Source organism: Dermochelys coriacea, chromosome 11 (assembly GCF_009764565.3).
Source record: "Dermochelys coriacea isolate rDerCor1 chromosome 11, rDerCor1.pri.v4, whole genome shotgun sequence".
NCBI classification, from domain to species: domain Eukaryota; kingdom Metazoa; phylum Chordata; order Testudines; family Dermochelyidae; genus Dermochelys; species Dermochelys coriacea.
The window spans coordinates 56,984,500-57,010,974 of NC_050078.2; the positions used below are offsets into that span (position 1 = coordinate 56,984,500).

General features: G+C 43.4%; 1 protein-coding gene across 1 annotated transcript in view; it reads right to left on the reverse strand.

Moving 5' to 3' along the window:
• The window catches only part of DNAH7 (dynein axonemal heavy chain 7), a 308,475-nt gene that overhangs the window by 53,961 nt on the left and 228,039 nt on the right, over nt 1-26,475 (reverse strand). Inside the window, exons 45-48 of the mRNA XM_038420958.2 lie at nt 11,051-11,236; nt 7,538-7,701; nt 3,633-3,787; nt 2,528-2,718 (exon numbers count right to left, since the gene is read on the reverse strand). Of these exons, the coding sequence (XP_038276886.1) occupies nt 2,528-2,718; nt 3,633-3,787; nt 7,538-7,701; nt 11,051-11,236 (696 nt within the window). The remainder of the gene's footprint in view (nt 1-2,527; nt 2,719-3,632; nt 3,788-7,537; nt 7,702-11,050; nt 11,237-26,475) is intronic.

Here is a 26,475-nt window from a genome sequence, read left to right on the forward strand (position 1 = left end):
CTTTGTTCCTATGCTCTCAAGTGCTTACCAACAGAATATTTGGAAGGATGTTGTCAGAAGCAATTAATCTCCAAATTCTTCCATGCTGCTACATGGAGACTTTTGAATGTACAAAAAATCTTCCATCAAGTGCAGCATTGGTCCTGAAAGAAGCTGCTACAGAAATATAGTTTAAAGTAGATTTTATGTGGGTTTTTCCACAAAATTGTTCCACTGGCCTCCCATTCAAGATAAGTCCTACAAAATAAGAGGGTGCCACCAATAATATGATGGCTGAGGCCACTTCATTCAAGTTTTGTTTAAGTGATGATTCCATTCTCCTGGGATATTAATTTTTCACAGCTTTACATCAAGCCCCTCCCAGGCCACCTTGCCAGGAGACTTTCCCTGCTTTAGCAGACTATGTTCTATCTAGCTAGAGTCTTTTTTTCTCCCTGGTATCTTAGGATCCTCAGCAGGAAACTTCCTGCTCTCTGCAGCCTTCTCCAGGCCTTTGCTGAAACTCTTTCTGATGTCTCAGCAGCAGGCTTACCAGCCTGGAGTCTTTTAAGCTCCTCCCAGTGACTTGGAATTCCAGCTAAGCTGTTTAATGAAAGTCCACCTCTTCCAAGATATACTTGTCCAAAAAGACAAATGCAATTACCCCACAGAGTCTTTGCCTCAGCCCCTCCATCCTGAGGATTTAGTCTGTCTTCTACTCAGACATTAGTTTTTAGCCCTTCTTGGGCTCATTTTTTCAGCCTCTCCCCATCGACTCCGTGGGTCACTGCCTGCTCTTTTCCTGAGCAGACCCTTCCAGGAGTCTTCATTCTCTCCCCCACAACAGTCTTCCCCCAGAGAAAGAGTACCTTTGCTTCATCCTGTTGGAAAGATAAGAGGACCTAGGGAATCTTTTTCTACTGTATTTTAAAACCCACAGCAGTGAGTCTCAGAACCTGGGTCTACAGACTTGAACAGGTGTGTACACTAGAAATTCAAGATCAGGCTGGAGTTCAGGTCAGCCACCTTGAGGCAGAGAACTTTCATCTCTCTCCCCCACTCCTTGACAATAAAAGGCCAGATATAAGAGGGATGAGGAGGGTGTTCAGAGTCAATTACCCAAGAGTGGTAACTCTCTATGTAGGGAATCAATGAAGACTGGAGATGAACAGGTAAATATGATCAATTGTTGACACAAGTGGTAGTGTGTAAAAGATTTATATATAACCAAAGCTGTACAAATGAAGGCCATTAGTGAACACAGGGAAAGGTGGGTTTTTTTGGTATTAGATATAGGACTTGAGTCTCCACTTCTTTACATGAGTTTGATGCTGGTATAACTCCATTAAAATCAACAGAGTTCAATTATTATAAAACTGGTGCACACAACCGAGATTCAGGCCTGAAGCATTGTCATCTCATTTAACTTGGTATGATACATGTATCAGATTTTTAAAAACTTTTTTTTTCATGCAATTCATTTCTAAATGTATATGTAGCATAATAGTTTTTGTTTTTGGATGCTTTCTTATATTTCATCTTTGCTTTTTAACTTGTACCTAATTGTTTTATCTTTGATTAAAAAAAAATCAATGTCTGGGTGCTTTGAGGTGTAATAAAGCGAAGAGAGGTTCTTTATTTTCATTAATTTCTTTTTCTACCCTTTCTTTCTATGTCAATGCTCCTTATCAGTTGGAAGTTAAGTTATTGTTCCATTCTGCTGATTTTCAAATTAGTTTAGAGACAAATTTCAGATCTAATTTTCAGGGCTTCATGATCTAATAGAAGCAACGTTTAGCCTAAATATATGTTTGAGCCACTAACACACTTTTTAAAAAGTAACAGTGAATAAAAAGTTTAATACAGCTCTTGAGTAACTGCAAGGAGCAAGAAAACACTAACTTTATTCTATGAAGCAGGAAATATACCTCTGCTGCCTAACTTGCAACAACCACAATAACTCACTTAGTTCCTTATAGTTTGATGATTCACAAGGGAAGTCAGGTTTGAGTGGTGAAAGCTATTGTTATCACATTACAAAAACCTGGAAAAACTATATGGTGGAAACAGGAATAATTGTGACTTCTCTGTAAATTTGTATTCTTGTATATACCCAAGGCACAAAGCCTGGCACTGCCTGATGTCCTGCCAACAGCAGTCACCATGGAACCAACTCTCTAGAAGATTTTAGAAGCCCAATTTGTAGCCTGTATGTGCATGGGGCTCCAAACTCCCAATAGATATTTCTATGCTGAAAAGCAACTCAGTAAAATTCGCACAAAAAGTAATGGATTGGGGAGGAAGGTAAATACCAGATAATTAATGTTTAGATTAAATTCTTCAAAGTATGAATGACTGTTTTGTGAACAGTAATGGTTTGTCAACTCTAATATCAGCAGTTAGAGATTACTCAGAGATTATGCCAATATTTTCAAAGAAGCAGAAAGAAAAGAGTTCCTCATATCTAAATAGTTGTTTTCTATCTGCAGCCTACAGGGCAAGTAGTGTTAATATTAAAACAAAACACATTAATTTTTAAATCTCTCACCTTAACAGATGTTTCAGGAAGATAGTGTGGGTTTCTCAGCTTGGTTGTAATATAAAAGCGAAAGTCAGGAGCATATTCGATGGTGGAGTCCCCAAGACGGATGCATATACTACCAGACTGCTTAAATGTCTGTTTGAGTAGAAGTGGTTCTAGGATAGGGTCCAGTTCTTCTCCAACATTTTCCAGCAGCACTTGAACACAACAATAACTAGGTTTTGATTCATTCTCTTGGCAAGGTATATCTCTGTTAAATGTGTACTTACGATGCGCAAACAGGTACTACTTCCACAATACAAATATGGGTCTAAAAGGATGTGGTAGAAATATGGTAAAACTTTCTTAAATACATTTTTTAAAAGTTCAAGATAGTTTATATTTGCTTTGTGATATTTATCAAGTTTGAATAGGGCAGTGAAGGTTCTCAGAACTGTAGTATTGCTTGAGTATACTAGCGTTAGGCTGGGATTTTCAGAGTCCTAAAAGAATTATTGAATGTAATGGCATTGGGGCTCCTAATCCCAATTTTGAAATCAATTTTTGTTCCCCCTACAAGGAAATAAGGAATTAAAGGATATATGAGTTGTTTCTTTACTTGTCGTTAAACTTTTCATTGAAAATAACAATCTAAATAACTCAAATAGTTAACTGTAAGTAATGATTTTCTGATTCATTTACCTTGTATCAGATATGGTATATAAGAATGTCAGTAAAAGTACTATACTGAATACAATCTTTTTGTAAAATAAGCATAGCCATACAGGAACAGACAATTTGACAGATAGCGTGTTATACATTTTTTGGAAGATAAAAGTAGAATTATTGTAACATGAAAACAAGTATATGGCAAACTCTCAAACAATTAAGAGTCAAACTAAAGAGAGGATTCCAAATTGATATTTGAGATGAAAAATCTCACAACCTGCTGTGACTTCAATTACTAAAGATCTAATTTGATTAACTATCAATAAACAATAAGGGATAACAAAATCTCCCTTCTTCTATGACTCTGACAATATTTGGTACTCTTATCATCCTTATTTTTGAGTTAATTGTGCCCTCTCCAGGTTTTATCAGAAATCTACATTTTCATTATTCAATCACTTACCAGGAGTGCCGAACTGAATGCAGTTTTCCAGTGTTCTCACAAATTCAGGGTCACTGAATTTAATTATGTGCAAACAATTGGTTTTTTCCATATTCTTTATCCATTTGTTTGCTTGGCCCTGAGGATCTATCATCAGAGGCCATCTTCTTGCATTTCTGGAGGAAAAAAATTGAGATAGCTAAACTTTCAGAGCTAGATTATATACTCTTAAAATGTTTACCATAAGCTTGACTTTAATGCAGTTTACTTTATGGTGCCATTTAAACAGAACCTTCTAATCTATTTTATAAAATACTTGGGGACAAATTCTGCCTTCAGATGCTGGTGTGAGAGTCCCACTGACTTGAACAGACCCTTTGATCACAAAAATGATTAAAATATTTCAAGAAGCATACTTAGAATAAAGTTTCATCTGATTTAATTTTACAAATCTTTTAAGTTTAAAGATCTATATTGTACTTGTAGCATTTTGAACAGCTATAATATATTTGTGATACAAATGACTTAGAAATTTCTAATGAATTAACTCAGTTTTCCACCAAAGATAGACTTTACATCTAAGATAACAGAAATGAAGCAAACAGAACGAGGAGTACTTGTGGCACCTTAGAGTCTAACATATTTATTTGAGCATAAGCTTTTGTGGGCTAAAGCCCACATCATCAGATGCATGCAGTGGAAAATACAGTAGGAAGATATAGATATATACAGAGAACATGAAAAAATGGGAGTTGCCATCCCAACTCTAATGAGAGTAATCAATTAAGGTGGGCTATTATCAGCAGGAGAAAGAAAACTTTTGAAGTGATAATCAGGATGGCCCATTTCAAACATTTTTTCATGTTCTCTGTATATATAGATAGATAGATATAGATATATCTGCCTACTGTATTTTCCACTGCATGCATCTGATGAAGTGGGCTTTAGCCCACGAAAGCTTGTGCTCAAATAAATTTGTTAGTCTCGACGGTACTACAAGTAATCCTCGTTCTTTTTGCTGATACAGACTAACACAGCTACCACTCTGAGAAATGAAGCAGATAGTCAAGCAAATTCAGACTTAGCACAAGTGGGTAAAACTCTTGAATTTGAGCTGTTATCTCAAGGGTATAACGACCATGCTTTAAAACTTTTGAATTTTGCCTTACATAAACGAGATAACCTTCCACCAGCATTTGCAGTATTCCCTATATGATTTAGGTAAATTATTTAGATATTTAAGTGCATTCACATCACTGTAATTCTCACTAAAAAACCCACACCACTCAAACAACATCTTTCCTGTAACAGTTTGATTGGTTACTAAAACCTAACATTTTGGCACTGCCATACAGTTCTAAACTTGATTCCTCCCATCCCAAGACCTATACTGGCAGCCCAGTCAACCATGAGCTGGGGAATTTGAGCATGAGTGGAGGAACAAGTTTTTTTAGTTTGCTCTTGAACAACCCCAAAGAGTCAACTGGAGAAATGCCACTCCCCCACCGTCCACACTCCACCTCTGTCTCAGCAGTGGGGATGTTTGATAGGATTGGCAGGAGATATACAACCTCTAGTTCCTGAGAGGAATAGGGAGGGATGACAGGCTACTCTGGAGTCTTCCTCTGTCTCCCTGCTACCCAGAATACAAAGTAAGAGCATGCCTGTGCAAGGAACAACAGCAGAGAAGGAAGAATGGTTTCTCTGCCTTTCTCTGCCACCCATTGGCTAGGCCAAAAAGAAAGAGGAGAGTTGATTGTCTCTCACACCCTATCCCCTTCCTGCATGTGACGCCCTCAGGGCATGTAGCATCCATTCTCCTGCTCCAGCCCTACCATGGAGGTCTAGTTTCCAAGATGCTGTGGGTCTGGCCAATTACCAGTTTTGGGGATCAAAAAGCAATTTTTCCCCCGAGACAAGATTGAGAAGTTGTCCCTGGGTTTTTCACCTTCCTTGCAGCATCGTGAGTTTGATGTGGCTGCACTCAGAGAGACCAGAACGGAGGAGGCCAAGAGCTTGGCAGAATTCAAAAAGGACTGAATATGTAAATGAATAATGAGAACAGCCACAGTTCTCTTACATAAACTATTTAGAAAGGATATAATTACTTATGTTTCAGGGCCTAAGACAACCACTACCTAAGTGACTTTATGAAGAAACTTTCATTATTGGAATGTGTTTCCGTAGTTGGCCACTATGGAGTTTCTTGCACCTTCTTCTGAAGAATTAAGCAGTGGCCACTGAGAGTTTGCTAATTCCTATGTCTCCTTCAGATCTTACAAGAAGTGTCTTTCTTCCTTACAGATATTTTACTAGTATCAGGAAAGATGCAGAATCTCTTAACATTTAAAAAGTTCTGATGATCTCAGCTACACTAGAGGTTCTAGCTGACTGACATATTATAACCAAGTGCCATGGGACATTAAATATCAGCCCTGGAAAAAGGAAGATCAAACTCCCCATCTGAGTATTATCAGATGTTTAATCAGTCAGTCTGATTAACGTAAACAAGCTTGTTACTGACATTTCTATTTGGCTTTACTTCATGAAGCCAGGTTTTGGAACTAGTTCCCCTATTTATACAAGTACCACGTTGCTGTTGCCACAAGGAAAAGATCACTCTTATAACTCCAGAAACCTTTCTGTTCAATGTAAGTTCTTCTTTCCTTAGTTCCAGAGAAACAGTTTCCCCATCATTCTGTACCCATCTTTAGCATCTCTTTAAAAGGTTGTAGCATAAATAGGCATTCCTAGAGTTCTAAAGAGATATCTGAAGCACATGCAATACACTAGCCAACTGTATCCTGTTCATCTCACTCTATTCAACATGACAGAGCCTTAGGGCCTCAAAGTTGCTGCAGACAAGATGTTAAAATCAGTTGGTGTGCTGGGCATCCAGGAAACTATTTAAAGACTAGGAATGAAGACTTCATCTACAAGGTCACTAGTGGCATTGGTGGGTAAGGTGTATAAGCCTCATCTCAGCAAGATTTGCAAAATAGCCTCTGCAGACAAATGGAAACCTTCTATTGGTAGGAAGGTGCCCAGAGTCGGTTCCCAAATAATTCTTTGAATCACAAAGCTCTAACTTTATATGGATTGGAGAGACACTTTCAATATTCTACCACAAAACTCCTGTACTTAAAATCTGCTTCTTCTCCCACTCCAACCTACTTTATTCACTGCTCACTACTTCCCAATAGTGATGAAGGAGAAGAGAAGCTGTGCAGCAGAATTTGATCATTTTCCATTAGAAGCTCCCCACCAAGGTAGTCTGCTAAGTGATGGGAATAAAATGTGTAGCAAATTGAAATTTTTATCTAAAGGGAGAATTGAACATATATTTGCCTTAAGGTTCATTAATTCATTATACAAAGTTTGTTGTTGTTTAATGCTAATAATTGGTTGCTGGGGTATTTCTACAGCTTCGGAAGAACTCTGCTGGTGGCCTGAGGCATAGTCCTGGAGCGTCCAGCAACAACGTTGGACTGCCTCTGAATTCCACAAGTGCAGGGTATTAATCTATTAGAGCTTCAGAATAAGTCTCATTTCATAGAGCTGAACATTTCCTGCTGTTAGTCTACTCCAAGTTTACTCTACCAAGAGGAATCCAAAATTTGCTGTCATTTACAAGTAAAATTAGTACACGTGTTCATAAAATGTAGTTTATTGCAACCTTCTGACATCAAAAAAATTCAATCCCTCTATAGCAACTCATGAGAATTAAAAGAGGGGAGTGAATTACTTTACACACTAGAAGTCTTGAAAAAAATATATAGTAAAAAATAGAAACAGCCTTGTTTTTGTTTAGTTTAATTGTTGAACTTGCCACAGAGTAATATAATGTGTCCATAAAAGTAATAACTGAAAAGTATGCTGTAAGAAGCTATTTAATGAAAGCTAGCAGATGTGAATTTTCTACTTACGAGATAATGATACCATTATCAATAGAAAACATGTCAGATGGTAATCCAGCAATGTTCCAAGCTCTGATCTTAACAGGTTCTCCCAAAGTATTTGTTAGGGAAAAATCATCTGAGCAAGGAATATCTCTCATTTTACACACTGATGTCCACTCATTTGTTTGATTCTAGAAGACAAGAATGCAAATGTTAACCAAAGTTTTGTCTGTTCCCTATTACATTTATAAGATTTATAAAACTGTCAATACATTTATCTATATTTTTTCAACTCTTTCCCCCAAACCACTGCTACAGTAATGTCATTTCTGTACTTGTCTAAACACTAAAAAAAACACACATAAGAAATTAGAACAGTAACCACTGTTCATGTAGAACATACAGGGCCAGTTCCTTCAGTCACGCTGAGCTACGCTCAGTGCAAGGAAGAAGAGATGAACCAACATATCTGGCTTTAGGCTACATTTGCATTCCCCTGTTCTTGAGGTCAGTTCTACACAGGATGCCTTTATGGCAGCTGATTGCTATGGCATAGGGATGCTCCAGACACATGCCATTTTCAGACACATACCATACAAGGGCCTGGAGAATGGATGATGTAGGAGTTATGATAGCTTTTTGACACTGAAGGATTTCCCTACGTAACTGGAACCTACTGGGTCTGGATCTGCTGGCATTTGAGGAGGTTTATATTTTAAACAGAACATGTTTTAAAATTGTGCTCACCCTAGTCAAACGTCACTTTGAGATTACACTACTTTCCCTAGCTAAACATAAGATTTTGTTCCTAAGCTAATCAGATTTTAATAATGGTCTGTGAACTCTTAGCTGAGGCAAACATTTTCAGCTAATGCAGATTTGTCAACTGCATCCTTTTATTTTTCAATGATATATTCGTGATAATAGCAATAGTACAATATTTATTCCTACACAAAAAACTTCATTCACTTGAAATGAAGGTTACATTTCCTCTTAATGCAATTTAAAAAAAAATTTACCAGTTAAGGCAACATTAATAGCCACAGCGGCCTCAATTCACATGACTTACTACCCAAACATCCTAATATCCAAATGCACTCCATCTCCTCATCTCCATAGAAAAAATCCCTTTTAATTCCAACAAATAATGAATCACAATACATACATCCAATTCTTCACAATCCCAATCAAATGCACAACCTGAATTTTGACCACAGCGCCCTGCAGAGCAAAAGCCCCAAGACCCCCCTTCCCCGCTGGGTAGAAGCCCCTATGCCACCACTCTGCTGCAAAGCAGAATCCTGAGCTCTGCCTCCTCCTCCCCCAAGTCTGGTAGGTGGAGAATGAGCCACTGTAGTGTTTTAAGTGTAGATATAGCCTGGAGTAGGCAAGCTATGGTATGCGTGCCAAAGGCAGCACACAATGTGATTTTCAGTGGCACTCACTGCCCGGGTCTGGCCATCGGTCCGGGGGGTTCTGCATTTTAATTTAATTTTAAATGAAGCTTCTTAAACATTTTTAAAACCTTATTTACTCTACATACAATGATAGTTTAGTTATATATTAAAGACTTATAGAAAGAATCCTTCTAAAAACATTAAAACGTATTATTGGCACGTGAAACCTTAAATTAGAGTGAATAAATGAAGACTCGGCACACCACTTCTGAAAGGTTGCCGACCCCTGATATAGCCTAAGACAAACAGACTGTTTCACATGGAATTGAGACACAACTTGACTGAAAGCTTTGGATTAGGCCAAAGCATTTTATTGTCCTTACAAAACACAGCACTCTAAACAAAAGAGTGAACATCAAAGCCTGAAGTTTATTCATGTCCCTTTCCAAGGCAACAGTAATCACAAATTTAGAATGAAAGGAAATGATTCTCAGGGGATAGAGAACATTCACAGAAATGTCAACTGAAGGCTCTAGTACTTTATTCAAAACCAAGATGCCAAAAAGATATAAAAGCTTTGTTCTTTGAAAAACTGGAGGAAATAAAGGAATTAGCTTCCTGAGAGAATGAGAAACTGCAAAATGAGCAAATGTGAAAGTACTATCCAGAGTCTCAGGAAAGGCTGAAACAGCCACCAAATGAATACATAATGATAACACAGACAACGACAAAGAGGCCGTATATATATTAAAATAAAAAATAGCTGTTAGAAGGTCACAGCTACTGTTATACAAAGAAGGAAACACTTTAGTTTCATATCAGACAATGAGTTCCCACCACCAGCCCCATAAAACACTAAACTAAATTTCTTGAGTAAAACCAGTAAAGTTTAGTTACTGCTAAACGAATAAGAACAAAATTGCCTTTGCTTGTCCAGACTGGCATGCAGGATCCCCCAATCGCCACTTTTCAGAACTCCAATTACCTTTTCCCAAAGTTCTGATACCTAGCCATACTATATATGCATGATAAATGGCTGCTTTCATTCAATACACAATTACATTCTCTCAAAATTCAGTAATTGGGAACGGGAAAAAACTGCAGGCAAAATAAGCTCTTGCAAAGTAAAAGACTAAAAGAATAATGTCAAAATATGGAAATGATGAAAAAATAAAGTTTGGGAGATCTTACAGAATTTTCTAAAGAAAGAAAGATAAGGGAAGATAAGACAGTAAAAGTAGGTAAGTGGAGATAAGGAAAAAAAAGATTTAGGCTCAAATGTTAGACTCAATTTTCAAAAGTGGTCATTGATTTTAGATGCCTCTAATTTTGGGTCCCCAACTTTTGACAACCTGAGCTTGATTTTCAGCTGTGTTGAGCAATCATTTCTTCAGCTGAAGCCAATGAGAGATCCAGCTGTTCAGCAAATCTGAACATAAGAGCAAAAGTGCATCAAATTAGGCATCCAAAAATGGAGGCATTCAAAATGAGCAGCTAGTTGAAAATTTTGACGACACATCCTAATCCTGTAGTTATTTTACACACAAAACTTCCACTTATGTCAATGGGAATTAAACATACAAATTGATTATGATATTAAATCTACTTTATTTCCCTGCTTCTCCTTTTTCTAACGAATTATTACACTTTAAATACATTTACACTCTAGTTGCTGACCAGTGTCAGTGACTATGTCTGCAGACATAGGACCTGCTCCTGCTCCCACAGAACTCAGTGTGAATTTAGGCATTGACTAGAATGGTAGTAAATCAAGGCCATGAGGCATAAAGTTACTTGCAGTCATTTTACAGACATTTGAGAAAACCAACCCCAAGGTTCAGGTATTTTACAATTAATGTTGTTAGCAAATAGTAAAGAAATATGAATGAAGAGTTCCCCTGAGTTCTTCTAAGTGAAGTTCAAAGTCTTATACACATACGCGCGCACACACACACACACGCAAACACACACACACACACACACACACAAAGAAAAAACTGTTTTTTCAATTCTTGACATGTTTGAAGTCATTTTTGAAGTCAATTAAAACATGTTTTTAAAAATCTAAATATTTTAGCAGGAGAAAAAAATGTTTGGTTGGTTTAATACAAAACCATTTAGATAAAACACTGTCATTCATTACTTGTCTATAGCTGGATGTGAAGGCTCCCAGGTAAGCCACAATTCCTGAAGAAATGAGGATATCTCCAGTCAAATTGATGTACTGCCTCCCCAGCTCTAGAGCAGTCTGGCTCCAGCGAGTTTTCTCACCACCAAGGCCTCCAATCAGTTGTTCTGCTCTCTGTAGCTTTTTGCTGCACAGGTCAACCTCAAAAACAAAAAATAAATTGCATATAATGGCAGCACTTGTGCTGTGGATTATTTACAGGTTTTGATTTACGTCATATGATGAACAGTCAGAGGACATCCTTCAATTATTTGCCTGTATGCACTGATTTTTTTAAAATTTCAATAAACAAAAACTTGATTAAATGTTTAAAAGTCTGAAGAAGGAAAATAATCTGTGTGACAAATTATCTTGCTTACTTGTACTGAGACAAAGTCCATGACAGTTAAGAGTTACTGTTACTTCCAAATAAATTATGAAGTTCATATAAAACATTGAACAGTGGCGAACCGAGGACAGGCAAACAAAGGAAGTTTGCCTGGGAATTTGCCTGTGAGGAGTTTGCATAGAGTGTTTTTCCTTTCAGGCTCCTGTGAGCTGTACATACAACATCTGAGGAGCCTCTTAGAAAAAAGACATGGATAGTGAGCAATCAGCTGTTGCGACCTGCTCAGAATGTGCCATGTTTGTCTTTCTCCCAGAGGACAGACGCGACTTCATCTGTACGAAGTGCAAGCTGGTCTGCATATTGGAAGAGAAGATTAAAGGACTGGAGAACCAGGTATCCACCCCTGCATTGCATCAGAGAAAAAGAAGATTTTTCTGGATAGAAGTTAGTGTTTGGTTCTGGAAGCAAAACATGCTAAAGAACCAGAGTGCAGTGCAGAATGGGGAAGAGTATTGGCAGCAAGTGATCTCCAGAAGAAGAAAGAGGAGAACCTATGTACCCCCAATTCAGATAGAGGTGCGAAACCGTTTTGAGCTCTCTCAACAGGTACTACTGTGGAGAAGGATTTGGAAGAGCACTCTAAGGGAAGGGATCAGAAGGAGACCCCATCGGCCAGAAGGCATGGGATACATTGTCCTAGGGATGGGGGTTCCATGACCACCACTCCCAAGAGGAGGAGATGGGTGGTGGTGGTAGGGGACTCTCTCTTAAGGGGGACGGAGTATCCATCTGCTGACCAGATCAGGAGACTCAAGAAGTGCGCTGCTTGCCTGGGGCTAGAATCCAGGATGTGACAGAGTTTTTTGCCGAGACTGATCAAGACCTCGGACCACTACCCCTTCCCACTTCTTCATGTGGGCACCAATGATACTGCCAAGAATGACCTTGAGCAGATCACTGCAGACTACATGGCTCTGGGAAGAAGGATAAAGGAAGTTTGAGGCGCAAGTCATGTTCTTGTCCATCCTCCCTGTTGAAGGAAAAGACCTTGGTAGGGACCATTGAATTGTGGAGGTGAATGTGTGGTTACACAGGTGCTGTGGGAGAGAGGGCTTTGGATATTTCGATCATGGGATGTTGTTCTGGAAAGAAGGATTGCTAGGAAGAGATGGGATTCACCTAACAAAGAGAGGGAAGAGCATCTTCGCAGGCAGGCTTGCTAACCTAGTGAGGAGGCTTTAAAATAGGTTCACCAGGGGATGGTGACCTAAGCCCAGAGGTAAGTGGGGGAGTGGGATACCAGGAGGAAACACAATACTGAGAAAGTAGGGCAATTGGCTAGTTTCCTTAGGTGCATGTACATGAATGCAAGAAGCCTGGGAAACAAGCAGGAAGAATTGGAAGTCCTGGCACAATCAAGGAACTATGATGTGATTGGAACAACAGAAACCTGGTGGGGCAGTTCACATGACTGGAACACATTCATGGAGGGGTATAAACTGTTCAGGAAGGACTGGTACAGGAGGAAAGGTGGAGGAGTTATACTGTATGTAAGAGAATGGTATGATTGCTTAGAGCTCCAGTTTGAAGCTGGAGAAAAGTCTGTTGAGAGTCTTTGGGTTAAGTTTAGAGGCGAGAGCAACAAGGGTGATGTCGTGGTGGGCGTGTACTACAGACCACCAGATCAGAAGGATGAGTAGACTAGGCTTTCTTTGGACAACTAACTGAAGTCTCCAGATCACAGGCCCTGGTTCTAATGGGGGACTTCAATCACACTGACATCTGGTGGGAGAGCAATACAGCAGTGCACAGACAATCCAGGAAGTTTTTGGAGAGTGTTGGGGACAACTTCCTGGTACAAATGCTCGAGGAACCAACTAGGGGCCATGCTCCTCTTAACCTGCTGCTTACAAATAGGGAAGAATTGGTAGGGGAAGTAGAAGTGGGTGGCAACCTAGGCAGCATGACCATGAGATGGTTGAGTTCCTGAAAAAAGGAAGAAAGGAGAGTAACAAAATACGGACCCTGCACTTCAGAAAAGCAGACTTTGACTCCCTTAGGGAACTGATGGGCAGGATCCCCTGGGAGGATAATATGAGGGGGAAAGGAGTCCAGGAGAGCTGACTGTATTTTAAAGACGCCTTATTGAGGGTGCAGGAACAAAGCATCCCGAAGTATAAAAAGAATAGAAAATATGGCAGGTGACCAGCTTGGCTTAACAGTGAAATCTTTGATGAGCTTAAACTCAAAAAGGAAGCTTATAAGAAGTGGAAATTTGGACAGATGACTAGGAAGGAGTATAAAAATATTGATAGAGCATACAGGGGTGTAATCAGGAAGGCCAAGGCACAATTGGAGTTGCAGCTAGCAAGGAATGTGAAAGGTAACAAGAAGGGTTTCTCCAGATATGTTAGCAACAAGAAGAAGGTCAGGGAAAGTGTGGGACCCTTACTGAATGGGGGAGGCAACCAGTGACAGATAATGTGGAAAAAGTTGAAGTATTCAATGCTTTTTTTGCCTCTGTCTTCACAGACAAGGGCAGCTCCCAGAATGCTGCACTGGGCAACACAGCATGGTGAGTAGGTGAGCACCCCTCAGTGGTGAAAGAATAGGTTAAGGGCTATTTAGAAAAGCTGGATGTGCACAAGACCATGGGTCCACATCTAATGCATCCAAGGGCGCTGAGGGAGTTGGCTGATGTGATTGCAGAGCCATTGGTCATTATCTCTGAAAATTCGTGGTGATCGGGGGAGGTCCCGGACAATTGGAAAAAGGTAAATATAGTACCCATATAAAAAAAAGGGAAAAAAGAGAACCTGGGGAACTACAGTCAGGTCAGCCTCACTTCAGACCCCGGCAAAATCATGGAGCAGGTCCTCAAGGAATCCATTTTGAAGCACTTGGAGGAGAGGAAGGTGATCAGGAACAGTCAACATGGGTTCACCAAGGACAAGTCATGCCTGACCAACCTGATTGCCTTCTATGATGAGATAACAGGTTCTGTGGATATGGGGAAAGCGGTGGATGCGATATATCTTGACTTTAGCAAAGCTTTTAATACGGTCTCCCACAGTATTCTTGCCAGCAAGTTAAAGAATAATTGATTGGATGAATGGACTATAAAGTGGATAGAAAACTGGCTAGATTGTCAGACTCATCAGGTAGTTATCAACGGCTCGATGTCTAGTTGGCAGCAGGTATTAAGCGGAGTGCCCCAGGGGTCGGTCCTGGGGCCGGTTTTGTTCAATATCTTTATTAATGATCTGGATGATGGGATTAATTGCACCCTCAGCAAATTCGCAGATGACACTAAGATGGGGGGTGAAGTAGATATGTTGGAGGGTAGGGATAGGGTCCAGAGTGACCTAGACAAATTGGAGGATTGGGCCAAAAGACATCTGATGAGGTTCAACAAGGACAAATACAGAGTTCTTCACTTAGGAAAGAAAAATCCCATGCACCGCTACAGGCTGGGGACTGACTGGCTAAGCAGCAGTTCTGCAGAAAAGGACCTGAGGATTACAGTGGATGAGAAGCTGGATATTAGTCAGCAGTGTGCCCTTGTTGCCAAGAAGACCAATGGCATATTGGGCTGTATTAATAGGAGCACTGCCAGCGGATTGAGGGAAGTGTTTATTCCCCTCTATTTGGTACTGATGAGGCCACACTTGGAGTATTGCATACAGTTTTGGTCCCCCCCACTACAGAAAGGATGTGGACAAATTGGAGAGAGTCCAGTGAAGGGCAACAAAAATGATTAGGGGGCTGAGGCACATGACTTACGAGGAGAGGTTGCGGGAACTGGGGTTATTTAGTCTGCAGAAGAGAAAAGTGAGAAGGGATTTGATAGCAGCCTTCAATTACCTGAAAGGGGGTTCCAAAGAGGATGGAGCTAGGCTGTTCTCAGTGGTGGCAGATGACAGAACAAGAAGCAATGGTCTCAAGTTGCAGTGGGGAAGGTCTAAGTTGGATATTAGGAAACACTATTTCACTAGGAGGGTGGTGAAGCACTGAAATGGGTTACCTAGGGAGGTGGTGGAATCTCCATCATTAGAGGTTTTTAAGGCCCTGCTTGACAAAGACTTGGCTGGGATGATTTAGTTGGTGTTGGTCCTGCTTTGAGCAGGGGACTGGACTAGATGACCTCCTGAGGTCTCTTCCAACCCTAATATTCTATGATTGAACTCCTAATAACTTTGTATGTGATATAGAAAATATCAATATTTGAGGAAGTGACCCAGTGCTCATGTGCCTTCTCTCAAAAACATGCTTATGAATTCACATTGTAGGTTGTTTTTTTAATGAAGTAGTCTTTTAAAGTATTTTTCCACATTAACAAAAGGTATGATTTAATAATAATTTAATTCAATTCTTTTACATTCACTTCTCGACTGTGGGGGGTTGGGCAGAATCCCCACCAGCTCCCAATTCAAGTTGTTTACAATGTCCTATCAAGTTGTTTACAATGTCCTATCTGGATTCCAAATGCGAATGTGCATGCATGCCATGTACCGGAGCCGGAACTGTTCATAGTAGTGTCCATTGACTTGCACATGTATTGTCCACGTGGCGCATCCTAGGCTTTAAGAGGCCACTCCAGTTCCCTTTTACCCAGCAACAGAGGGGCCGGGAGCAGAAGGGAAGGAGGACAGGATTGGAATCCAGATGAGGACCACATATCTCGAAGAACCTCCACTTACAGTAAGTAACTTTCTCTTCTTCTTCGAGTGCTGGTCCCTATGTGGATTCCAAACATGGTAGAATAGCAAGCCGTGGTCAGGAAGGAGGTGGATGCGAGGGCTCTCGAAAAGATCAAGTCTGTGAACAACTGCAGCACCCGTTGTTGTGGAGGAAGCAATGGCGCAATGAGTGGAGAAGGTGGGGACAGAGGACCAAGTAGCAGTTCGACATATGTCCTGCTACGGAATGTCCATGAGGAAGGCTGACATGACGGCATATGCCCGTGTGGAGTGTGCCGTGATTCCCAACAAGAGTGGAGTGTCTGATAGCTCATAGCAGGTCTTGATGCAGCAGGAGAGACACTTGGAGAGACATTGCAAGGAGAGGGCAGAGCTGCGGCAGCACTCCGCGACGGCAACAAAGAGCCAGGGGGATGCGCAAGTGCGATGGAGATAAAAGGCTTGTGTCCAACAGATGTCAAGGGCGTGGAAGGCACATTCCATGGATGAGGCGTGGGGTTTGGGGTAGAATAGTTTGGGGTGTGGGAGGTGTATACTTTGGTTGAGGTGGAAAGAGGAAGCCACCTCGAGCAGAAACTTGGGGTGTAGGCAAAAGGAGATTTTGTACTTATGAAAGATGGTGAATGGGGAATCCGCCATCATGGCTGCCCGATCACTGACACGGAGTGCGGAGGTGATGGCCACCAAGAAGATAACCTTTATGGAGATGTGGGTGAAGGAGCAGGTGGTCAGGGGTTTAAAAGGGGTCTTGTTGAGAGCCTAGAAGACCAAATTGATATCGAAAGGTGAGGCAGGCCTTTGTACAGGGGGAAAAACATTGAGGAAGCCCCAGAGGAATTGAGAAGTTGTTGGGTGAGTAAAGATGGAGAAGTCATCCATGGGAGGGAGGAAGGGACTGAGTGCAACTAGGTGAACATGGATAGAGGAGCATAAGCTTTCGTGAGCTACAGTTCACTTCATCAGATGCATACAGTGGAAAATATAGTGGGGAGATTTTACATACACAGAGAACATGAAACAATGGGTGTTACCATACAAAGAGTGATCAGGAAAGGTGAGCTATTACCAGCAGGAGAGCGGGGGAGGGAGGGAGAACCTTTTGTAGTGATAATCAAGGTGGGCCATTTCCAGCAGTTGACAAGAACAGTAGGAGGGGAAATAAACAAGGGGAAATAATTTTACTTTGTGTAATGACACATCCACTCCCAGTCTTTATTCAAGCCTAAGTTAATTGTATCCAGTTTACAAATTAATTCCAATTCAGCAGTCTCTCCTTGGAGTCTGTTTTTGAAGTTTTTTTTGTTGAAGAATTGCAACTTTTAGGTTTGTAATCAAGTGACCATAGAGATTGAAGTGTTCTCCGACTGGTTTTTGAATGTTATAATTCTTGACGTCTGATTTATGTCCATTTATTCTTTTACGTAAAGCCTGTCCAGTTTGGCCAATGTACATGGCAGAGGGGTATTGCTGGCACATGATGGCATATATCACATTGGTAGATGCAGAGGTGAATGAGCCTCTGATAGTGTGGCTGATGTGATTAGGTCCTATGATGGTGTCCCCTGAATAGATATGTGGACACAGTTGGCAACAGGCTTTGTTGCAAGGATAGGTTCCTAGGTTAGTGTTTTTGTTGTGTGGTTGCTGGTGAGTATTTGCTTCAGGTTGGGGGGCTGTGTGTAAGCAAGGACTGGCCTATCTCCCAAGATCTGTGAGAGTGATGGGTCATCCTTCAGGATAGGTTGTAGATCCTTGATGATGCATTGGAGAGGTTTTAGTTGGGGGTTGAAGGTGATGGCTAGTGGCGTTCTGTTATTTTCTTTGTTGGGCCTGTCCTGTAGTAGGTAACTTCTGGGTACTCAATCTGTTTCTTCACTTCAGCAGGTGGGTATTGTAGTTGTAAGAATGCTTGATAGAGATCTTGTAGATGTTTATCTCTGTCTGAGGGATTGGAGCAAATGCGGTTGTATCGTAGAGCTTGGCTGTAGACAATGGATTGTGTGGCGTGATCTGGATGAAAGCTGGACGCATGTAGGTAAATATGAAGATGAAGTGAGCTGTAGTTCACAAAAGCTTATGCTCCAATAAATTTGTTAGTCTCCAAGGTGCCACAAGTACTCCTTTTCTTTTTACAGATACAGACTAACACGGCTGCTACTCTGAAACCATGGATAGAGAAGGGCACTAGGCCCAATTGGCGGAGATGGAGGAAGTAGTCCTGGAGAATAGGAATGGAGATATCTGTTGAGATGTGGCAATGATGTGCCAAAGCAGTGAAGTGGCGCCACTTAGCAGCTTAACAGGTGCAAGTGGATTGGTGCCTACTGTTAGTGAGGATTTCACAGATGGGCGTAGAACAGACCTGGTCTACATGTGATCCCCAACCAAATACCAGGCCATGAGGTGAAGAGGGCACAGGTTGGGGTATCGCAGTCACCTGCGGTCTTATGTCAGGAGATCCGGGATAGTGGGGAGGAAAATTGGAGGGTGAGCAGAGAGGTGGAGAAGATCAGTGAACCAGTATTGGTAAGGCCAGGAGAGAGCTACAAAGATGAACATTGCCCGGTCCTTGCGTATCTTGCGTAGGACCTGGGGGGAAAGGGGAACAGGTGGGAAGACGTAGAGAAGATCCAAAGTCCAGGGAATGAGAAGGATGTCGCCCTGAGATCCTGGGCCCATGCTCCCCCTGAGATCAGAACAGAAGCTTGTGGTTTACTGGTGTTGCAAAGAGATCCCAACATGGCGTGCCCCACTGACAAAAGAGGGACTGGAGAGTGGGGTTGTGGAGCTCCCACTCATGGTTTGCGTGGAAGGATCGGCTCAGTTTGTCCACCAGAGAATTGTAAGTGCCCAGCACGTAAGGTGATCTTGGCACCAGTTCCAAAGGCAGATGGCTTCCATACAAAGACCCTGCTTCTTGATGTATATGACCGCTGTCATGTTGTCTGACAGTATTTGAATATGGTGGGAGCAGAGGGAGGGTAGAAAGAATTGACAGGCAAGAGAGACTGCATAGTTCTAGGATGTTGATATGTATCTGCACTTCCCGTCGTGACCAAAGGCCCTGTGTCATGCGATCCCTGAGATGGGCACCCCAGCCCACCAAAGACGCATCTGTGGTAAGTGGGTGTGGGAAGTGCAAATGGTATGCCTGCTAGGACTGCGGATGGGTTGCACCACCAGGTGAAGGAAGCTAACACAGAAGCGAAGAGGACAAGAATTTGTTTAGGTGATCCGACTGCGGCTCATAGATATTGTGAAGCCAGTGTTGAAGGCAATGCATATGGAGGTGGGCATACAGCATAACAGCAGTGCAGGCCGCCATGTGGCCCAGGAGGGAGAGGCACTGACAGACGCATGTGGGTGAACAGTGTTGGAGCGTTGCAATAAGGGAAATGAGGGCAGTGAAGCTGTCCTGGGGGAGAAAGACATGGGCAGCAACAGAGTGCAGGTATGCCCCTATAAAAGTAAGTGTGCGGGTAGGGACAAGGATCGACTTTTACTCATAGATGCAAATACCCAAACTGTGAAGGAGGGCACATAGAGTCTGTATGGTGGCAAGGAGGCAGGAGCAAGAGGGTGCCATGAGAAGCCAGTTGTTCAGGTAAAGAAAAAGGCTATGGCCCAGTTGGTGCATGTGGGCCACCAAAACCACGAAGACCTTCATGAAAACACGGGGTCGGGGGCAAACAGTAGCAATCCCAAAAGGAAGGATGCAGAATTGATAATGGGTACTGCCCACAATGAAGAGAAGGAATTTGTCATGAGCGTGTTGGAGGTCTATGTGAAAGTATGCATCTTTCACATCGAGAGCCACGAACCAAGCTCCATGGGGTACTGAGGGGGAGGGTGACCATCTGGAAATGAAAGTTGCGAATAAACTTGTTAAGGGAGCAGAGGTCCAAGAGGGGGTGGAGACCAACCCCTTTGTTCAGAATGAGGAAACAGGGGGAATAAAAGCCACGACTATGGTAGCATCATGGAACAGGTTCTATGACACCCCTATGGTGGAGCACGGTAGCTTCATCGTGGAGAAGATGGTCTAGGAAAGGTCTGGAGGGTGGCCACTGGGTAGGTGGTGGGGAGGGAAGGAAAGGAATTCAATGAGGTAGCCCTAATGGATGATGTCCAATACTCAATGATCAGACGTGATTCTGCCCCAATTGTGGGCAAAGAAGGCAAGAGGACCCCTGAAGACAACTTGTGGCATGGCTGGAGGGGCCAGAGAGGTTTCATAGATCTCAAGAGAAAAGTCAAAAGGATTGTTTTGATGGTTGATAAGAGGTGAAGGTGGCAAAGGTGGCAGAAGAGGAATGCCAGGGTCACTGGAAGTGAGGAAGGCGGTAAGGTGGGTCAAGTGGTTGCTGGGGGTATGGTTGGTAAGTGGTCTGAGGGAGAGGGTGGAAGGATGGATGTTGGTGTCACCAGGTGGGGGTTGGAGTATAGATGCCCAGAGAAGGGAAAATGGCTCGGGAGTTCTTAAGGGAGTGAAAGGACTAATCAGTTTTGTTACTGAATAATTTGTTAAAATTGAAAGGGAAGTCCTTGAGGGTCATCTGGACCGCTTTGGGTAAGCTGCTAGACTGGAGCCAAGAGTCATGACGGAGAACTATGCTGATGGCAAGGAGTGAAACGCAGTGTCTGCTCCATCAACCATGGCCTGGAGAGCAACCTTGACTACCAGTTTGCTCTCATCTAGCAGGTGCTGGAAATACTGCTGTCAGTCTGGTGGGAGAGAGTCTTGGAAGTCTGCCAGCTTAGAGTAGGACAGAAACAAAACAACCTGGTAGCTGGCAATACAGAACTGTAATCCTGCTGATGAATAAACTTTGTGACCCATGAAGTTTAGTTTCTTGGCAGCGCAGTCACAGGGGGTAGATTTGAAATGTTCTTCATGGGCACATTCACAGAGTTAGGTGGTGGGTGGGTAAAAATAAAATCAGTGCCCTTAGAGGGAATGAAATACCAATGTTCTTCCCTTTTGTGTGTAGGAGTGCAAGATGGTGACGTGTGCCACACTGCCTGGCCCGGCTGTACTGTGGATGAGTAAGGCTGTACAAGAGGGTCCAGGAGGTTGAAGGATGTCCAGGAATTGGTGGTGGGGTCCTGAATATCTTCCACCAGAAGACTGAGAACAGTAGCCATGCGACCGAGCAGGAACTGGTACTCTGCGTGGTCATCTGATGGTGAGAGGGAAGGTGAAATAAGAGTATTGTCCAGTGACGACAAAGCACCTGTAGGGGATGGTTGGCTCTGATGGTGCAGCCAGGGCTGATGGAGCAGGAGTGTCCAAAGGGTGGTGGTATGAGCAGGAGATGAGCTGCGCAGATGATGCATACCGTGATGATGGTAGGTGTCCCCTGAGGGCCAGCAAGGCCAGGAGTAGGGGGTCGTCATGCATCAGCAGTGTCCACTGGAACATAGATCAGCTGCAAGACCATAGTCTGGAGGATAAGGTTGGTGTTGAGGGCCTGGGCTGTATAAGAGCAAGTCGGGAAAAGGGCCATGTCCAAGTTGGAAGACGAGTCAGACTCCGAAGGGTCCGGGAAAGGAGGAGCCGTTGGCGCTGGTGGGACTGTCAGTGCCAGGCGTGGAGCAGGAAGATGGTCGATGAGAAAAAGGGGCTTGTCCGTCACCATAGCCAGCAGAGAATGATGGAAGACAAGGAGTTCGTTGGCTGGAGAAAGAAGTCTGGCGCTGGTCAGAGGTCCAGTGCATGGTGGAATGCCTGTAAAGGGCAACATCAGCTCTGCCAATGGTATCAAAGGTGATAAACAGATCGGAGCGTTTAGAACTGCGTGAGTCAAGCCCAAGGGTCCCAGTGGAGTTGATGGTGCTAGGAGTGAAGTAGAAGGCCCCGATTTTGGGATAGAAGGTGAGGCTGATGGTGAGCGGCAGCGTTTGGAGCAGTGCTCCATGCGCACTCTCTTCAGGACCGGAACCAAAGTCGAAGCTGAATCTTCTGTTGTGAAGTGCAACTTCTCACCCTACCTATCCACAGCTCAGGGAGATAATGCTGAGTTTTGAGGTGGTACCCATCAGGGAGACGGCTTTATGCCCATGCTTCTTGTGCATGTGCTGGGGCTTTGGTGGATGTGGCAGTGCCACACGTGAGGAACCTGGTGAGGCGCTCGCTGCCAGTGATGGGCGCTGCTCCAGTGGTTCTGTCAGAACCGAGTCCAGTTCCGTATGAGGGCGCATTGCCTGCTCTATTAAAAATTACAGAAGTGAAGTTCAGAAGCTTCAGAAGTTCAGAAGAGCAGTTCAGAAGCTGCTCAAGTCTGGAATGGGATTGAGCGGCAGATGGAGCAGCAGGAACCTATATGGGCGTCACCCAGGCAGTACAGGCAATGGGTGTGTTCGTCACTCACTGAGAAGGAGTGAAGGCATGAGGCACAGTTTTTTAAGCTGGCTTGACAGGGCATAGTGCCTGTGCCAGAAGGGAGAAGAAGTCCCCAAGAAGGAAAATCCACGGAGAGAACCTAACTAACTATGATGAATAACGGACAACTAACTAACTAGATAAGAAAATATATACAATGAAAGGTTTGAACACAGTACTCTTAGGTGGCTAAGAGCACAGAAGAACAGTTTCTGTGGGGATTCCAGTTCTGGTCAGGCACCAGTAAGAAGGAACTGGAGTGATATCAATTCACGCAGCCTCTTTAAGCCTCATGGCCGATGCATGACGTTACGCATGGATCAACGGACACTGCTATGAACAGTTATGGCTACAGCACATGCGCACCCATGTTTGGAATCCACATAGGGACTGGCACTCAAAGAAGAATGGAAGAATTACTTATTGTGTCTTGCTTACAATACTCCTGCTAATACACCCCAAAATTATGTTTTCTTTTTTTTGCAACAGCGTTAAATTGTTGATGCATAAAGAAAAGGAGTACTTGTGGCACCTTAGAGACTAACAAAGGTGCCACAAGTACTCCTTTTCTTTTTGCGAATACAGACTAACACGGCTGCTACTCTGAAACCTGTGATTGTTGATGCATATTTAGCTTGTGATCCACTATGACTCCCAGATCCTTTTCTACAATACTCCTTCCTAGGCAGTCATTTCCCATTTTGTATGTGTGCAACTCATTGATCCTTCCTATGTGCTTCAGAGACTAATCATGGTTCAGGGTGAAATTTCTGCTGAGGGAATCTGCTAGATAATTTTGGATCCCAGGTGAATGATCAGCCACAGGGGTAATGTTTTCCCCTGTACAAAACTGCCAGAACCTGACTGCCTCTTGACACAGCACTTTGGAGTATGCTCCCCATGTCTGTTCACATCACGGTAATATTGTCAGCAAAGTCCTGAGACCCTGACATGATCTCGAAGGGCCTGTCAGGCACTGTAGATGGCACAAACTTCCAGGACATTAATATAAAGAGAAGTTTCCTGTTCTGCCCACAGGGTTTGGATGTTCAGCAACTCCAGGTGAACTCCCCAACCTATTAAGGAGGCATCAGTGACAATAGTCCTAATTGCTGGAGACCAAGCAAAGGGCATACCCTGGACACATTGCCCTGAACCGTCCATCACCATAAGGCAGTGGTTCTCAACTCTGGTCCACCACTTGTTCAGGGAAAGCCCCTGGCGCGCCGGGCTGGTTTGTTTACCTGCCACATCCGCAGGTTCGGCCGATCGCAGTTCCCACTGGCAGTGGTTCACCGCTCCAGGCCAATGGGGGCTGCGGAAAGAGTGGCCAGCACATCCCTCGGCCCGCACCACTTTCTGCAGCCCCCAATTGGCCTGGAGCGGTGAACCACTGCCAGTGGGAACTGCGATCGGCCGAACCTGCAGACGCAGCAGGTAAACAAACTGGCCCAGCCCGCCAGGGGCTTTCCCTGAACAAGCAGTGGACCAGAGCTGAGAACCACTGCCATAAGAGTCCAGGATCAGTGGAGGAAGTCAGACAGTGCGTCCAAGAGCTGACAATTCAGACGATAGACCAACTTCAGCCACATTTGTAGAGGCACAATCTGTCAAATTGGACTATCTGTGTGCCTACAGCCTAGGATGACCAGATGTCCCAATTTTATAGGGACAGTACCAATTTTGGGGTCTTTTTCTTTTTTCTATTACTCCCCACCCCCATCCCAATTTTTCTCACTTCCTGTCTGGTCTCCCTAATGCAGCCACATGTCCTAGCAGCCTCAGGCATACGCAGACTGTGGCTGAGGGCTGACACTGCATTTCCAGACAGATAGTGAATCACATAGAATCAGTCAGTCAGCAGAAATACTCTCAAACTCATAGTCTATCAGGATTCCAATGAACTTGATTCTTTGATTTGGGACTAGTGTTGACTTTCTATTGTTTAGGATAAGACCTAGATGGTCTTGTAAGCGTAACATGAACTGTACATGAGAGAGGACTTCTTCTCTGGACTATTCCCATAGTAACCAATTGTCCAGATATGGGAAGATATGAATTCTCTTCTTCTTGAGGTATGCTGTCACTACAATCATGCACTTGGTACCAGAGAGTGGAAGACAAAAGGAAGCATGGTGACCTGATAGTGCCAGTCTGCCATGACAAACTGAAGAAATCTCCTGTGGGTCAAGAGACTTGATACATGGAAATAAACATCCTGATTCCTAAAGGTCCAGGGCAGCAAACTAGCTGTTATGATTTAATGCAGGGGAAGAGTTGTTAGTGTGACCATCCGGAATCTCATGTATCTGATGAATTTGTTGAGGTCAAGGAGACCAAGAAGAGGTCTCAACCCTCCCTTGGGTTTGGGAACCAGGAAATAGCGGGAGTAGAATCCCTGTCCCCAATGCTTCAGCGGAACCTCCTCTACAGTTCCCAAAGACAGTAGAGATTGAATCTGCTTGAAGAGCAGTGTCTCATGAGAGGGCTCCTGAAGAGACATGCGGTAGGAGATGGGGAGGAGGGATGGAGAAGAATGGCATAACCTCATCTGGAGGTGTTTAGGACCCACCTGTCTATGGTAATTGAGTCCCAAGCACTGTAAAAACAAGCCAGCCTGTCCCTGAATGGGGGGAACAAAGATGGGGAGGTCACCACTGAATCACTGCCCAGGACACACAAGTCAAAATGGGTGCTTGCTGAATGATGTGGGAGGATGAGCCTGCTGGTTAAATCCAGAACCAGAGGGCTTTTACCTCTGCGATCTATGCCACTTCATGGGGTAGTCCTTCTGCCTTATAGGAAAGGGGAACTGCCCAAAGAAATGCTGCGAGTAGTATCACTGCTGTTGCTGCTGACCCACTATAGTGGGGTCTCTGTACAGCTCAGTATAATCAAAGTAGCTCAGGAATCCTTAAAAGAGTGCAGGGTCTTGTCAGTCCTTTTCAAAGACAAAATCTTATCATCAAGGTAAGTCCCCAATGATCTGCTGCACACTGGGCACAATACCCAAATTCTACAGCCATGAGGCCCTGCACATAGTCACAACTGATGCCAGAATTCTGGCCAAGGCCCCCGCCACATTCAGAGCTAACTGTAACAGAGTCTTGGCTACCATATAGACTTCTGCAACAATGCCTTAAACTCTTCCCTGAAGGCGTCTGGTAACTTGTTCACAAACTTAGATGTGGCCATCCAATTAATAAAGTGTATTTAGAGAGCAACACCTTCTGGTTTGCAATGTGCATCTGCAGGGAAGAGGAGGTATAAATCTTCCTCCCCATCAAGTCCATCCTTTTGGACTCCTGCTGATCTCAGTGCAGTACTGGAAAGTGGTTAGGCAGACCACCCTTGTGCTGGAAGGTGTATGGTGCCTCCTCTTAAAATATGAGGAAGAATCTCTCCAATGCCTGGAACAATTCCAATTAGTTTTTGGGACCTCTTCCTCGCTGCATCAGAGAAGAGGAAATGACTCCTTTTCCTCTTGTGGGAGACAGCAGGGTCAGAACATGGAGCGATAACACTTGTCAGTTCCAAAGACAACCGCGGGTCAGACAAGGGTCTCAGTACTGAAGCAAGCCTCATGGCCTGCTCCAGAAGGTGCTGCTTCAGCCAGAAGTCTCTTGCCATCTGAATCCTCTCCTAGAATGACTTACAGATTGAGCACCGCTCCTTAATGTGTTCCTCACCAAGACACAACAAGCACCTTGTGTGGGGATCACTACTAGGGATGTCCCATCCCACACACGACAGACAATGGTTGAACCATGGTGAGGACAAGTCACAGGGCAGTCAACTACTCTAACACTAAACTAAATCTAATATGCTTCTAACTAACGAATATCTAAAGCAGGGGTTGGCAATCTATGGCACGCGTGCCAAAGACAGCACGTGAGCCAATTTTTAATGGCAGGCTGCTGCCTGCCGGGTCCCAGCCGCCGGCCCCGCTCAGCCCGTTGCCGAACCCAGG